Source organism: Ambystoma mexicanum, chromosome 3p, assembly GCF_040938575.1.
Source record: "Ambystoma mexicanum isolate Mex_15411 chromosome 3p, UKY_AmexF1_1, whole genome shotgun sequence".
Classification (NCBI taxonomy): domain Eukaryota; kingdom Metazoa; phylum Chordata; class Amphibia; order Caudata; family Ambystomatidae; genus Ambystoma; species Ambystoma mexicanum.
The window spans coordinates 221,245,052-221,260,780 of record NC_090925.1 but is presented as its reverse complement, the minus strand read 5'-3'; the positions used below and the strand labels follow the sequence as shown (position 1 = coordinate 221,260,780).

Here is a 15,729-nt window from a genome sequence, read left to right as displayed (position 1 = left end):
AAGTACACATATTTTTGGACAGGCCATTTTGACTACTTCCCCAGTATCCTCTTTGGGAGTCTGGGGTGGGAGGTCGACAGGGAGCACAGATGAGAGGATCAGCAAAATGCTGGTGTGGAGGTGGGAGAGAGAGCCAGAGAATTCCTGAGTCGAGCCGAGCCGAGCAAGGCGTCTTGCATGTTCCATCTCCCCATGGAATGCATTGATAAGGTGCCCGCCGTAGCCCAAGGTTTTCTGCACGGTCCCCCAAAAGGAAGGTCACTGGAGTAACTTTCCTGAAAATGTTGGGTGGAGGGCACATGACATCTAAATGAAAGTGACCCCTACCAAATGAGTGGAACAAAATGGTGTGCCACAAAAGTTAGGGAGGGCAAACGCCGTTTACACTCATCAGGAAGGGGTGAGGAGAGGCACACAGAGACACAAAAGAAGTAGAAATGAAAAGATAACTTAATGTTGGACGCTTGCCTCCGACAAGGGCAATAGATACAATATGAAACAACTTCATGACGTGCGTGATGCTGGCAACACCTGCCAGGAGGGATCCTTCCGGTGCTGTAACTGAAATTCACAAGGCTGAACAGATGAGAGTTGGACAGCTTCCTGCAGTTACTTCCTCACTGCTGCCATATTGTAGAGCCTGCACATGGAATCCACTTTCTATCAGATTCAGCACAATGAGAACATGATTTGCCTAGAATAACACACTCTAAGCCAGAGCTGAAGGCCAGGTGTGAGCCCAGCCAGCTCTTTAGACACTTGCCCACAGAACTTCTCACCTCCAATGGATACAACTCTATGTTTGTTGTCATAGAAGTGACATGAAAAGTACACCAATCACGTTATAAACCCACCTGGAAAATATATAAACCCTCTTGATAAGCAACAAGACTACAAATGTAGCTTTATTTATAGTACTGACTGGAGCAGTACAAACTCGAGAACACAAAGTAATGACATCCTAAACAAACTCTTCTGGGTTTATTTATTTATTTATTTATTTGATTTAGCTGACGTCAATCAACTTTTCAAATGTATATTATTACAAATACATTCAATACAAATTTGCATAATAATTACAAAGATTTACAAGAAATTTTTTAGGACAATTAAAACATTTGATCAAGGAAACCAGTGTCACAACTGATTAGTTGATAAACTCATAACACCTGGAAAACAACGTGAAAAAATGAAATTGTGACAATGATGCATTTAAAAGTAAATTTCCATTGGTCTCTACTGGGTTTTGCAATTATATTTTTAAGACTTATAAAGACTTATGAATACACAACAACAAAAACACAACTGTGTGACAGAAATAGTTTGACACAGGCTTGCAGCTCTTTAATGTGCATGATGCGTGATGTAAAAACACTTGAGCCTACACACAAAACAACTCCTTGAGTAACCAGTAAACAACGTGGAAATAAACTAGATGGTTTAAAGGGGCCGGGGGGGAGGGTGGGGAGTTGTTTTATGATTCATATTCATGGTCTTGGATGATCACACAGAATGGGGGAGGGGAGCCTGCAGGTGTCAATGTGACCATTACATTCTTATATGCTGTGGTTCGCAAGGGACCCACGTACACTGATTATCTCCCTGCTCACCCACCCATCTTCAGGCGCCAACACACAGACCTTCACTCAAATGCACTGCTGGTGACACAAGACTCTGCATGAGGTCTGTCAGCATTACTCCTGGAGGCAGCCTCGCTCTGCATGACTCCTGCCAGCATGACCCCCAGAGGCAGAGAAGGAGAGATTCCAGGCAGCCCCCCAGGAGCAACGCTCTGTGCTGGGGCTGGACCAGAAGTCATATATATATATATATATATATATATATTTATTTATTTTTTAAAACTCTTCCCCATATCCCCTGTCCACTGGATTGTCTCGTCCCCACCAGGGACGTTGTTTCACCAAAATGCCAGGGGTAGCGGAAGTGACATCACATGGCCCTTGGCCTCTGATGGCATCACAGGAAGTGAGGTAATTTGATCCAACCCCCGAAAGTGACATCACGGGAAGCAATGGAACACGACCTTTCACCCCTTGAAAAAACAGTAGGAGGCATCACATAGCATTGTTCCTAAGTACACAACGAAAAATATGGTTACCATATCACAATAATGTGATGTACATTTCATTCAAGAATGGATCCCCATATGTATCGTTCATAACAGAGTGTTTAGGCCCATATTACAAAATGACTGCAAATGCAAGCAGACATCCAAAGCCAAATGATAATGATGTGTTATTATAAAGCACTTACACTTAAGCGCTTTATATAGAACAAATATGCATCAGTGTCACCCAACCTGTGCTGGTACTCATTTATAGAGCTCAGAAGGATGAAAGGCTTCGTTGGGGTGTTTAAGAACAGACTAACTCAGTGACTCACCCCAGAAATGTGACTGAGATAAACCTTTAATGAGTCTAGCAGTTATTTATAGAATTCCAGAAAGACAAATGATTTGTTATTCCTATTCTTTCTTATTTAGGGTCACTGCTCAAAGTTTTACACTGGTGCAAACTCCTGTTTTTACTTTTATTTTTAAGAGGCCTGAACAAGAAAACCAGCGACTCCAGAAACAAAGAGCCACATGGCACTGGCCACAGCTAGCCCAGGAGGTTACATTAAAAAAATGTTTTTTTTAAAAAAAAAGCTATATTTTAAATATATACTTTTTTTAGGGGTAGCAAGGGAGACCAGAGGGCTAGCAAAAGAGAACCCAGTTGCGCCCCCTGCCAACCCCCAAATGACGTTGCTAGTCCCTACACCCTCTTCACCACCACCAATCTTGCAATGCCACAGGACCCTGTTGAAAATCCTGGATGCGGCACAACTGTGCAGCCACATGTTGAAGGCACTGATCTGTGACCCTAGAATCGCCCGAGCCAGTCCTGAAGACTGATGGCCTGAGCTCCCCTGCAGCTAGCCTAGAGTGGTGATGCCTGGACGTCTGCGCGCGTTGCCGGGACCCGGAGGTTTGCAGAGAGCGAGAGGAAGAGGATGTGTTTGAGGTTTAGCCCCAGTGATTCTCCCCCGTTTGCGCATTTCCGTTGCCTCGCGGCCCGCTCCCCGCTTCCTCCCGTGAGCAGAGCTCCTTGGGCCCACAAGTTACCCAGCACAAGGCTGCAGCTGCTGCAGGCACCCTGGCCATGCGCCCCGGCCCAGAGAGCCCACCAACGTCTGCCAACGCAGCAAGGGCAGGAGACAAGCTCAGACCAGCAGGAAACTGCAACGCGGCCTGGTTTGACAAACTTACAATTGTTCTGTTTTTGGACTCACCTCCCTTTTTCCCTGATGGCAGAGTAGACATTATTCATGTTATAATACTTCATCAGTTAACATGTATGGTATACCTGTGCAGAGCGCTCACTGGCACACTGCCCTCGCTTAGCTCGGGCCCTCGCTTAGCTCTGGCAGGCTGACTATTCGAATGCCATTATTCTTTCTACACTCTTTTATTCAAATGTTTTAGTTTGGACTTTTTTTTAAAGAAGTGAGGTGGATCACTTTCCTGCTCCTGGCCAGTGTGGGATTCAGCCAGTAGTCAGCATGGCGGCTTCTTGGCACTTTATCGGTGCCACCCTCTTATTTCGTCTTTCACGGATCGGATATTCGACGGATGCGACCCCCGCGGAGAGATCTGAGGTAAGCAGTGTGGGCAAGAGCAGATGGAGTAAAGCAAAACACTTACCAGGAAAGTGGGAATGGACCATCCAAACACCTTACGTGCACTCACTCAGCACCTCCTTCCCTAGCCAGCAGCCATCGCTATAAACGCATCACTTTCTGCCCACCCCAGAGAAGGTATTATTTCCCAAAGGTTCGCAGGTGCCATTTACTGAAAGACCAAATATTACCTCTTCTCCCCCTGTTCTACCCCACCCGCACTACCACCTCAGACCTGTAGGTGTCAGTGTGACAGTGGTATTATGCTCTCTGCACTCCCACCTCAGACCCTTCGGTGTCACTGTGAGAGAGGTATTACGTTTGCTGCACTCCCACCTCAGACCCGTAGGTGTCACTGTGAGAGTGGTGTTACTCTCTCTGCACTCCCACCTCAGACCCGTAGGTGTCACTGTGAGAGTGGTATTATCCTCTCTGCACTCCCACCTCAGACCTGTAGGTGTCAGTGTGACAGTGGTATTATGATCCCTGCACTCCCACCTCAGACCCATAGGTGTCAGTGTGAGAGTGGTATTATGCTCTCTGCACTCCCACCTCAGACCCTTCGGTGTCACTGCGAGAGAGGTATTACGTTTGCTGCACTCCCACTTCAGACCCGTAGGTGTCACTGTGAGAGTGGTGTTACTCTCTCTGCACTCCAACCTCAGACCCGTAGGTGTCACTGTGAGAGTGGTATTATCCTCTCTGCACTCCCACCTCAGACCTGTAGGTGTCAGTGTGACAGTGGTATTATGATCCCTGCACTCCCACCTCAGACCCGTAGGTGTCAGTGTGAGAGTGGTATTATGCTCTCTGCACTCCCACCTCAGACCCGTAGGTGTCACTGCGAGAGAGGTATTACGTTTGCTGCACTCCCACCTCAGACCCGTAGGTGTCACTGTGAGAGTAGTATTATGCTCTCTGCATGCACTCCCACCTCAGACCAGTAGGTGTCATGTCACTGTGAGAGTGGTATTACGCTCGCTGCACTCCCACCTCAGACCCGTGGGTATCCCTGGTATTACGCTCTCTGCACTCCCACCTCAGACCCGGTGTTGTCACTGTGAGAGTGGTTTTACTCTCGCTGCACTCCCACCTCAGACCCGTAGGTGTCACTGTGAGAGTGGTATTACGCTCGCTGCACTCCCACCTCAGACTCGTAGGTGTCACTGTGAGAGTGGTATTACGCTCGCTGCACTCCCGCCTCAGACCCGTAGGTGTCACTGTGAGAGAGGTGTTACGTTCGCTGCACTCCCACCTCAGACCCGTGGGTATCCCTGTGAGAGTGGTGTTACGCTCTCTGCACTCCCACCTCAGACCCGTGGGTGTCACTGTGAGAGTGGTATTACGCTCGCTGCACTCCCACCTCAGACCCGTAGGTGTCACTGTGAGAGTGGTATTACGCTCGCTGCACTCCCACCTCAGACCCGTAGGTGTCAGTGTGAGAGTGGTATTAGGCTCGCTGCACTCCCACCTCAGACCCGTAGGTGTCACTGTGAGAGAGGTATTACGTTCGCTGCACTCCCACCTCAGACCCGTAGGTGTCACTGTGAGAGTGGTATTACGCTCGCTGCACTCCCACCTCAGACCCGTAGGTGTCACTGTGAGAGAGGTATTACGCTCTCTGCACTCCCACCTGTGAGAGTGGTATTACGCTCTCTGCACTCCCACCTCAGACCCGTAGGTGTCCATGTGAGAGTAGTGTTACACTCTCTGCACTGCACTCCCACCTCAGACCCATAGGTGTCCCTGTGAGAGAGGTATTACGCTCTCTGCACTCCCACCTCAGACCCGTAGGTGTCACTGTGAGAGTGGTATTACGCTCTCTGCACTCCCACCTCAGACCCGTAGGTGTCCCTGTGAGAGTAGTGTTACGCTCTCTGCACTCCCACCTCAGACCCGTAGGTGCCACTGCAATCCATGGGTCTGGGTTACTGTAGCATCACTTTCACCCCTGGCCACCGGGGCTCAGTCTAAAAGCAGTACTTGCCTCTTGCTCTCGTAGGAGCTTTCTTACTACAGCAGCACTCCCTGTCCCGGCATGCATAGTTTTCTGAAAGAGAGTACTTCTCTCTCTCTCCTTGGAACTTTCTTACTACAACAGCACTCCCTGTCCTGGCATGCATGGCTCTCTGAAAGAGCAGTACCTGTCTCTCTCTCATTGGAGATTTCTTACTTCAGCAGCACTCCCTCTCCTTGGAAGGGTCTCTGAATGAACTGTTTTTTTCTCTCTCGTAGGAGCTTTCTTACTACAGCAGCACTCCCAGTCCTGGCATGCATGGGTTTCTGAAAGAGCGTACTTGTCTCTCTCTGTCCTTGGATCTTTCTTACTACAACAGCACTCCCTGTCCAGGCATGCATTGCTCTCTGAAAGAGCAGTATTTGTCTCTCTCTCTCTCCTTGCAGCTTTCTTACTACAGCAGCACTCCCTGTCCTGGCATGCATGGCTCTCCGAAGGAGCAGTACTTGACTTTCTCTAGTGGGACCTTTCTTACTACAGCAGCACTCCCTGTCCTGCCATGCATTGCTCACTGAAAGAGCAGTACTTGTCTCTCTCTCTCGTGGGAGCTTTCTTACTAAAGCAGCACTCCCTGTCCTGGCATGTATTGCTCTCTGAAAGAGCAGTACTTGTCTCTCTCTCTCTCATTGCAGTTTTCTTGCTACAGCAGCACTCCCTGTACTGGCATGTATTGCTCTCTGAAAGAGCAGTACTTGTGTCTCTCTCTCCTTGGAGCTTTCTTACTACAGCAGCACTCCCTGTCCTGGCATGCATGGGTCTCTGAAAGAGAGTACTTGTCTCTCTCTCTCGTGGGAGCTTTCTTACTACAGCAGCACTCCCTGTCCTGGCATGCACGGGTTTCTGAAAGAGCGTACTTGCCTCTCTCTGTCCTTGGAGCTTTCTTGCTACAGCAGCACTCCCTGTCCTGGCATGCATGGGTCTATGAAAGAGGGTATTTGTCTCTCTCTGTCCTTTGAGCTTTCTTGCTACAGCAGCACTCCGTGTCCTGGCATGTATGGGTCTCTGAAAGAGAGTACTTGTCTCTCTCTCTCGTGGGAGCTTTCTTACTACAGCAGCACTCCCTGCCCTGGCATGCATTGCTCTCTGAAAGAGCAGTACTTGTCTCTCTCTCCTTGGAGCTTTCTTACTACAGCAGCGCTCCCTGTCCGGGCATGCATTGCTCTCTGAAAGAGCAGTACCTCTCTCTCTCTCTCTCCTTGCAGCTTTCTTACTACAGCAGCACTCCCTGTCCTGGCATGCATGGGTCTCTGAAAGAGCAGTACTTGTCTCTCTCTCTCTCCTTGGAGCGTTCTTACTACAGCAGCACTCCCTGGCCTGGCATTCATGTTTTTTTTGATTGAGCAGTACTTGTCTCTTTCTCTCTGAGGAGCTTTCTTACTACAACAGCACTCCCTGTCCTGGCATTCATGTTTTTTTGATTGAGCAGTACTTGTATCTCTCTAATGGGAGCTTTCTTACTACACCAGCACTCCCAGTCCTGGAATGCACAGTTCTCTGAATGAGCAGTACTTGCCTCTTCTTTCCCATGGGATGTGCTACCCTCTACCCCACAGTAGCGACAGACCTGGGCTCTCCTACTGTGCACTTCAATGGACACAGTAATGGAGCATCCGAGAATCCTTAAAATGTTCTCGTGTAAAGCATGTTTTTATTCACCATCTGGGAAGTACCAACTGTATGAAGGTCCTGGAGAAGGGCTGCAGGTACCAATGCCCTCCAGAATGCACCTAACCTACTGCGGCCTACTGCTGCAGGTGGTAGGATATCCTGTGTGTAAGGGGGCATCACTATGTCTATGCTACGAGATCCGGTAAAGCGTGCCGCTGGGAGCTATACCGTCATGTTCTGCTTCGAAGCACCCATTGTGGCAGCCTTGGCAGCTAGCTGTAGAGTTTAGGAGCTATACAGTCATGTTCTGCTTCAAAGCACCCAGTGTGGCAGCCTTGGCAGCCAGCTGTAGAGTTTATAATGAGCCGCCGAGTGGGGTCTTCCCATCGCCCTTGATATTAATTTTCAGATCCATGTTATGTTATAGAACTGGAGTCTGCAATCTTTGCCTTCCCGGATTTCTGGACAAACACCACCAACCCTAGCCAGCACAGCCAATGGTAAGGGTTCATGGGACTCATTATCCAAAACATTGGGCGAGCTGTAGGTTACATACCCCTGTTACAGACTATTGGAATAGCGTGGGCTTGTCAATACAATTCCGACTTGCTGGCCGTTTATTTATTGTTTGCTTGTTAGGCGCTTATACAATGAGAATATACTGTTTCAAGCGACCACAGGGCAGGGAGGGAGGAAGTGAGGGAAATTCATTACGACATTACAACACAATATTTAAGAGCAGAGGAGGGAGTGGGATGAACCTAATATGCCGTGTGAGTATTCAAAACGTGCAAGTGCAGAAAGGACAAGGGGGTTAATGCTGGGGAGTCCGAGCCGTGGGTGAGCAATGGACGAAGGGCTAGAATGTTGAGTGCTACACGGCCTGGCCCGCGGTAGGTGTAAGTGTGAGTCTCCAGAGCGGAGGGAATGCAGATGCAAAGTGCCGTGGAAAGACAGGAGCTGGGAAGAATTGGTGTGGGAGGTCAAGGCCCTGAAGATGCATAAGGGTCAAGGACACTGATTTAGCAGCTGTGAGATTAGCAGAGGAGGAAAGGAGGTAAGGAGGAGGAAAAAGAGGAAAGTCTTAAGGATCTTCCGGAATTTCAGAATATCCTGCTCAAGGCTCAGGGACAGGGGGAGGCTATTCCAGAGGGGGCCCGCAGAGGAAAGTGAGTTAACTCCGGCCCTCAGTTTAGCAAAATGCTTTACAAACAAAGAGTTGGTAGCGGAGGAGTGAAGTGGTCTAGAGGGAGAGTATTTAGTGAGATAAAGTTGAAGATAGTGTGATCCCCGCCCAGACAGCCTTGGGGATGATGCAGAGGTATTTGAATTTAATCTGTGCAGTAACCAGGATCCAGCGAAGACTTTTTAGTGCAGGAGAGATGCAGGCCCTGGGCTTAAGGCAAAGGATAAGTTTTGCTGCCCTATTCTGGATAAACTGGAGGGCTCGCAGAGTGGAAGAAGGTAGGTTCAGGAGGAGGCTGTTACAGAAGTTAAGTCTAGAAAGAACAAGGGCCTGAGTCACGTTAAGCCTCTGAGGGGAAGTGCGAAAAGGTAGGATTCTTTTGAGAAGGAATAGCTGATAGCTGGACTTCTTGGTAAGTCCTGAGTGTGAAGGAGGAAGGAAAGAGAGGAGTCAATGATGAGTCCAAGGTTTCTGGCTTCAGTTGAATGTACAGGGGTAGGTCCCAAGGAGGAAGGCCAGAGTGAAGGGAAGAAGGGGGGAGAAGGGGCCCCAAGGGGAAGGATCTCAGTTGTACAGCCGTTGAGGCAAAGATCATTGGAGGTGCGCCAGGACTGGATGGCAGATAGGCAGTCAGGGATGATGGAGGGTGCAAGAGGGTCAGCAGGGAGTCTGAAGAAGAGCTCTGTGTTGTCTGCGTAACACTGGAAGTTGGAGGAGAAAGGAGATGAGGCAGGCAAAGAGAGAAAGGTAGATGTTAAAAAAAAACAGAGGGAATGTATAGAGCCCTGAGGGAAACCAAAGGTGGAGATGGAAGTAGGAGAGGAGAAGGGGCCCATGATGACTTGGGAATAGCGGTTAGTGAGGAAAGAGGACAGCCAATCCAGTGCCCGTTCCGAGATACCAAGTGTATTGTGGAGCCTTTGTATGAGGATGGAATGGTTATCTGTGTCAAATGCAGAGGAGAGATCGAGAAGGATAAGGACAGCTGAGGAGTTTGAGTCCAGAGATGCAAGCAGTTGTTCACAGGTGTTCAGAAGAGTGATTTCCGTGCTTCTGCATGTTCAAAATCCAGATTGGTGGTCGTGGAGGCCTCCAACAAGTTTAGTGTGAGAGTTAAGTTGGGGCAAAGCCAGATTCTCAAGGAGCTTCCCCAAGAGGGGGGTGATGGGGATAGGGCAGTAGCTGTCAGGGAAGAGGATGGTTTTGAGCTTAGGGCCCTTTAGGAATGTGCATGTAATGGATGGGATCACACAGAATAACCCTGAGTCCAAATAACCAAACCGACTCAGGAAGATGGCAAAGCAGCTTTATTAACAATTAGCTAAAACAGGGAGTTACAACGAACATCAACGGATGTATGCTCAATTTCTCTTATCGTTCTTTTCACAAAACAAAGGTTATATCTCCAAAATACATCAGCGGTGACGTCATACCATGTGGCAAATAATTAAAATCCTACTGGGGATAGGGACAGGAAGGGAGGAACATCTAAGTATATCATCTATAGAAACTAGGATTATAATTGGCTGCCCACTCTCAGGTGGACTACATATGCCTACCTCTAAAAAAGTCATCTTAAGAAACAATAGATACACAGTTTTTCATTGGTTCTCAAACTATAAGCTCCTTCATCATATGGACCAGTGCAATTGGTTAGCATGCTTGTGCCATGTCTGGAGCATTCGGTTCACTTAGCAGCACGTAAGTCCAGACCTAGGTGCAAGGAGATGGGACCTGAATTTACCTCCCCACCCAATTAGCCCAAAATCTCTCATCGCCCAAGCCTTCTGCCATGAAGATTGTCTTTGAACTTGGCCTTGCAGAGTATCCTTGTCTCTGACAATAATGGGAGTGCAGGCACTCGCTATCATGTTCTAGGACTCCAAGTTCAAACTGTATTTTCATTCTTGGCTCATCCTTTGGTCCATTCTGCAGATTTTAAATGTCTTAAATGAATTAAACTTGGCACTCTTGGTGTTCTTTCTTTGCACCTAAAATAGGAATGATTCATCCTTTGTACGTTTGCTCCTTTCCAGAATAGATAGCTGACCTTAGCTGCTTCAGTCTTGACTCCAGGCCAGTCAGTTTAGCCATGCAGCTCCACGATTCAGCTTATTCTTGCTGCAACATAATTTTCCTATTCCCTCTTAATGGGTCCTGGCTGATTAAAATTCGTGATACTGATGTCCAGCTTCTATACAGTGGCGGCTTCGTCTGCATTTCATTCACTACATATAGCCAGCTTCTATGATGACTTAGTCTACTTGCGTTTCAGAATCTGTACAATTATTGAACGGTTGATTCTCTGCAGCACTTTGTACATGTGTAATCTTCTTTTTCGTATTTAAAAATTCACTTGATTCTATACTTCATCATTAGTCTCTTCAGAATCTACACATCCTTTTCAGCCAGGATCCTGAGACATAGTTCAAACATTTTTATGATGTCACAGGCTTCTTTTCTCTGTTCCTTCTCATATTCCTTCAGGGAGTTACTTCCTCAAATTGTCGTCCCTCCAGTGATACATTTGATAGGGTTGTCTCAATGGGTATCTTCTTTCGAACATACATTGCGGTATTGGCATAACTGCTGGTGTCAAACACGGCACAATCTCAGGTTTCCAACATATGGGAGGTAGGGTGGTGGGGTTTCCTGTAGAGGCAGCTGCTCCTCTACATTCCCCCCTCTGCTAGAGTCCTCGACCACCACCTCAATTGTTTCCACATCCAGGTATTGTATCTTGAAGAAGTGTTTCTTTGGTGTCCATATCTTCATCACCCCCCCTCAAGGAGCCTGCTGATTTGACATGTACATCTACACTCCAGGTAATTTAGTTACATTGTCCATTCATGGTTCAATAGACCCATTGTCCCACATACTTCTTATGAATCTTTGCATACGGGAACTTTGTTCCTTCAGGTGCTACGATGCTGGCCTCTATGTGTTTGTTGACCGTGTCATCAGTCAGCTCCTTGGTGTTTGGTTCAGGTTTGACATCAATCATGATCTTCATCCCTAGCACCTTTTTTGCCATTTTCTTGCATTGGGCAATCACCATCCTGACTACGTAGAATACATCATCACCATCACCAATATTACTCCAACAACCTTGAATATGTTTGCCAACCACTGAGGTATCCATGAAAACAAGGAAGCAAACCAACTGTCATATTCAATATCATCCATCTCATCTTCCATCTTGTTATGCAGGTTTGTCAACAACGTTATGGCCTCTGTCAAGGTTCCATTTTGTTCATCATGAGAAGGTAGAAATTTACAACATGGTGGCCTGATTTTGGAGCAAACTCCTCCTTCCATTGCTGCAATCATATCCCAGACATAGCTGTTCTGGAGGGTCATCAATCGTATAGTCCTGAGCTCTTTTTAATGGCATTGAACCCCTTTATGGTAGCATTGATCATCTGCAGAAGCTTCCATCTGGGGATCTGTTACCACTTGGCATTCACCACTGTTTGGATTCCAGGCATGAATATAGTTGTCAGTATCATAGCAGTCTTGCTGAACAACCCATGCTACTCAGGAATGGTATCATATGCTGTTATCGATTTGGCTGAGAAATAATTTTCTCTTTTTGCCCATCAGAGAAGTTCAAGTGATCTTCTTTTTCTCAAGTGGGCATTCACTTTTGGAAATGCACTAATATTCAGGTCGCTTTGAGGAATCACTATTGCTGGAACATGAATGAGCACCAAGCAACACACTCTTCCCCAATCCTTGGGCAACTTCATATGAGCTGTAGATCTACAAGCCAAATATTGGTCCATAAGGACGGCTGTCCCTTCTCCCATCCTGTAAACGTCAATTGTGGTTTTGCATTTTTTGTTATATCCCACGTGGTTCTTTCTTTGTCTTCAGAAGCATAGTGCTGCATTAACCAATGGGATTACAACTACTGGGCCTGACTTGTCTTCTACCCATGTCCACAATTTGGAGTCTGTGGCCCATGACTTTAAGCATCCATCATTCACCTTCTGTACCTCTTATACATAATCTGTTTTCAGCAGATGAGCTGTACAGGACACCATTCCTTCTTCCCATCCCTTCTTGGAATTCACTTGTCCATATATCAATACTTGAGTTTGTTCCCAACATCCAGGTGATCCGGCTATTTCCGTCACATCAGGGCAATTCATCCTCTTCATTTCTTCAATGATCACCTCATCCTGTTCTGCGGCAGGATACACAAGCATCTTGCTTTTCCACCCAGGCTCCTTTTCCATTTGTAGAGTCTTGATGTAGTCATCCTGGTATGGAAACAACCATTTTGATCCCCATCGCAAGCTCACCCAACTTTCTTGGAACTGTCCTCGAGAAGTACATGTTGCAAGGTGGCTGAGCACTTCGCATTGTGCTCTGGAACCTCCTTCGCAATGAAGGTTCTTACTGTATTCATGGCATAGGGGATGAGAGAGCAGACATAGCAACCCGCATTAGATGCTCTTTCCCCCACCTTTTTCATGTTTTGGTACCACATGTCATTCCCCAGGTGAGCTGTATTATCTATATAGGTATTTATCCCTTCACTTTCTTCCACTGCATCTCTTTTCTTCAGCAGAAGTACTATGATGATAAAGACTGTGAAAAATAAGGAACAGAAAGACAATGACAACATTCATGCAAATATATTTCTTGCATAGAAATCTGGGCAACCATTTCTCGCAGCCACCCTACTGCTTGCCGAACTTGTTCATTCTCTATGATCATGCCATCTTCTTTATTAATCATTTTTAATACAATCAACAAATTCCTTTATATTTGCTAGAGTACAATTTGTTAAATTATAGCAATAAGGAGTCTTCTTATCACTTGAACATTTTTAGGATCCTATAAAAAAAAGTGTAACTATTAATGTCTCCTCTAACACGAGCAGGTTAGGATTGAAATGTGAACACAAAGACAGCAACCACAAGCTGATGAACATCACTCTCAGCAGGTACCATATGTTTTGATCACCGAAAACAAATATTCTCCACGGAATGAATCTTTTCCAATTTCTGGTCAAGAACTGACGTTTAGGCATAATTCTGATGCATTATTCTCTACTTCAATATATTTCTAGAAGTTCACTTCCAAATTCCTGGATTTCTCTGCAAGTCCTCACACTCCCTGCTAAACTAAATAAAAGCAGTGTCTATTGAATTCCAGTCAAAATAAAGTACGTGTTAGTCACTCAGTGCTTTATCATCTTCTTTCTTAGTCATTGATCGAGTCTGCAAACGCTGAAATTCTACTTCTTGTCTTAGTTCTGGGTCAGCAACAATGGGAGGGAAGGTCTTGCCTTCATAAATCTTCACGTCGCTCAGGTGCAACCAATCTATTCTTCCTTATACCTTAGCTGTAGAAGGGGACACTTCTTCGACAATGAAACGGCCATGGAACCGTGACGCATGCCACTTCCTGGTAACATTTTTAATTAACACTATGTCCCATCATATAATTTAGGTGGTCATAATAGTTCACTTGGATTTGTTGCCGAATTATCTTCTTCTGTGTCTTAGACCAACGCCCCTCGCGCTTGACTTAATCTGAAATGAAAGAAATACCAGAAGTCATACATGTCAAATAAATCATGCATCTCATCACCTAAAGTTTTTGCTACGATCTAGGCATCACTCTTACTCCTAGACAGAGGTGTAAGGGGCATTCTCATTCGAAGCCCAGTCACTAGTTTGTGCAGGGTGAGGTGGTGGTCTGATCCTGGCTGATCCCGAAGGGCATATGAGGCCAGGGGTAGGCAATACAGCCATCACTTTTTCAAAGTCAATTTATTCTTGGTGATCCTTTCTTTGAGGAGGCCTTTGAGTCTCTCACATACCCCATTCACTTGCATGTGATAAGCTGAAGAGAACTTGTGTTTTATATTGAGAAAAAGTCCTATTTGTTCAAATAGCTCATTAACAAAAAGCGGCCCATTATCAGATCTTAGTACCTCACACACACCTCACCTCGGAAATACTTTGCACAAGTGGCATCAGGGTGTGTACACGGACCTGCCTCCACCCACCTAGAAAAGGCACACACCACCATTAATAGATGCCTATATCCATTACGTGTCTGCAGCATATCAACACATTCGATATGTAGATGCTGAAATGGACCATTCGGTTCTCAGTGTATGCCCAGCAGTAAACATCTGACACATGATGTAATTCACCATAAACAGTGCAGCGTGTTCCAGTAAATTAGGAATTAACCAGTCCTCTGCAATACTAATGTAAAGACTGAAGGGGGGTATCTGTACTCCTGCTCTCTATATGGTAAAGGAAAAGCACAGAGTACCCCAGCCAAGATTGTCTATTTGGTAACGTGGGCGAGCAATCAAGGCTTAAGCTCTCGGGAGGTGATGCAGGCTGGTTCTTCATTACAGTGTAGTCCCAAAGCACCCACAAAGGAATGTCCACACACTATGTTAGTTATAACAGCTCTTTATATAAATACGGTTTCAATTATATACACAATCACATTAACACACTTTGTGCTCCGACAATTCTAAAATGTCAAATATACACAGTCTCAATGTGGTACCACAATTACTTCTTAGATTTCATTAAAATGCATCAACTGTAGGCAGTTTCAAATGGCATACAAATCAATGAAGCAAAGTTAACCAACAATAGACTTTGGAGGAAAACAAGGTTGTTAGACTATTGGCATAACACTGGGCCCCTACTCTAGGCATAGTTCTGTATGAGGATCCCCCCACCTGGGCAACCTGTAAATATATATTGACAGGCCCAGTCCATATATTGTCTATTAGAGTCTTCTCTCCTTCTACAAATGTTCTACCACCCCAATGTACCTGGTTTAGCAGAGTTCGACGTCGGGTCATCAACGGATCATTCTTGAGTGACTCCCTTTAAGGCAGGAGCCATGGATCATCGAGATCCCACGAAGAAAAGGGTGAACAATGGCGGCGAGGCAGCAGCTTCGGTGCTGATGGTGCTCATCCATGATCGATCGTGGACGTCCTGCGAAGATGAGGCGTGCGGTACACCTCGACGACGATAGTTTGTTGCTGCAAAGAGTTAATGAAGAACTTTGGCCCACGAAGGGTGTCAGGTTGTCAGCGTCTCTGTGGTCTTCAGGTGGCAGGAAACCCACCAGCGGATTCTCCTCGTTGCGCCGGTGGCCTCGACTTTCTCTGGCGGGACAAAGCGGTCAGCGGTGCTGGTGAGAGATTCCTTGGATTCAAATGTCTTAGGCAAGGGAGCATTGT

The 15,729-nt window shown here is 46.4% G+C and overlaps 1 protein-coding gene across 1 annotated transcript in view; it reads left to right on the top strand.

The window, feature by feature from the left end:
- The first annotated feature begins 3,115 nt into the window (after nt 1-3,115).
- LOC138580287 (uncharacterized) overlaps nt 3,116-15,729 on the top strand; it is a 206,748-nt gene continuing 194,134 nt past the window's right edge. Inside the window, exon 1 of the mRNA XM_069650700.1 lies at nt 3,116-3,660. Coding sequence (XP_069506801.1) covers nt 3,565-3,660 — 96 coding nt within the window. The 5' untranslated portion in view covers nt 3,116-3,564. The remainder of the gene's footprint in view (nt 3,661-15,729) is intronic.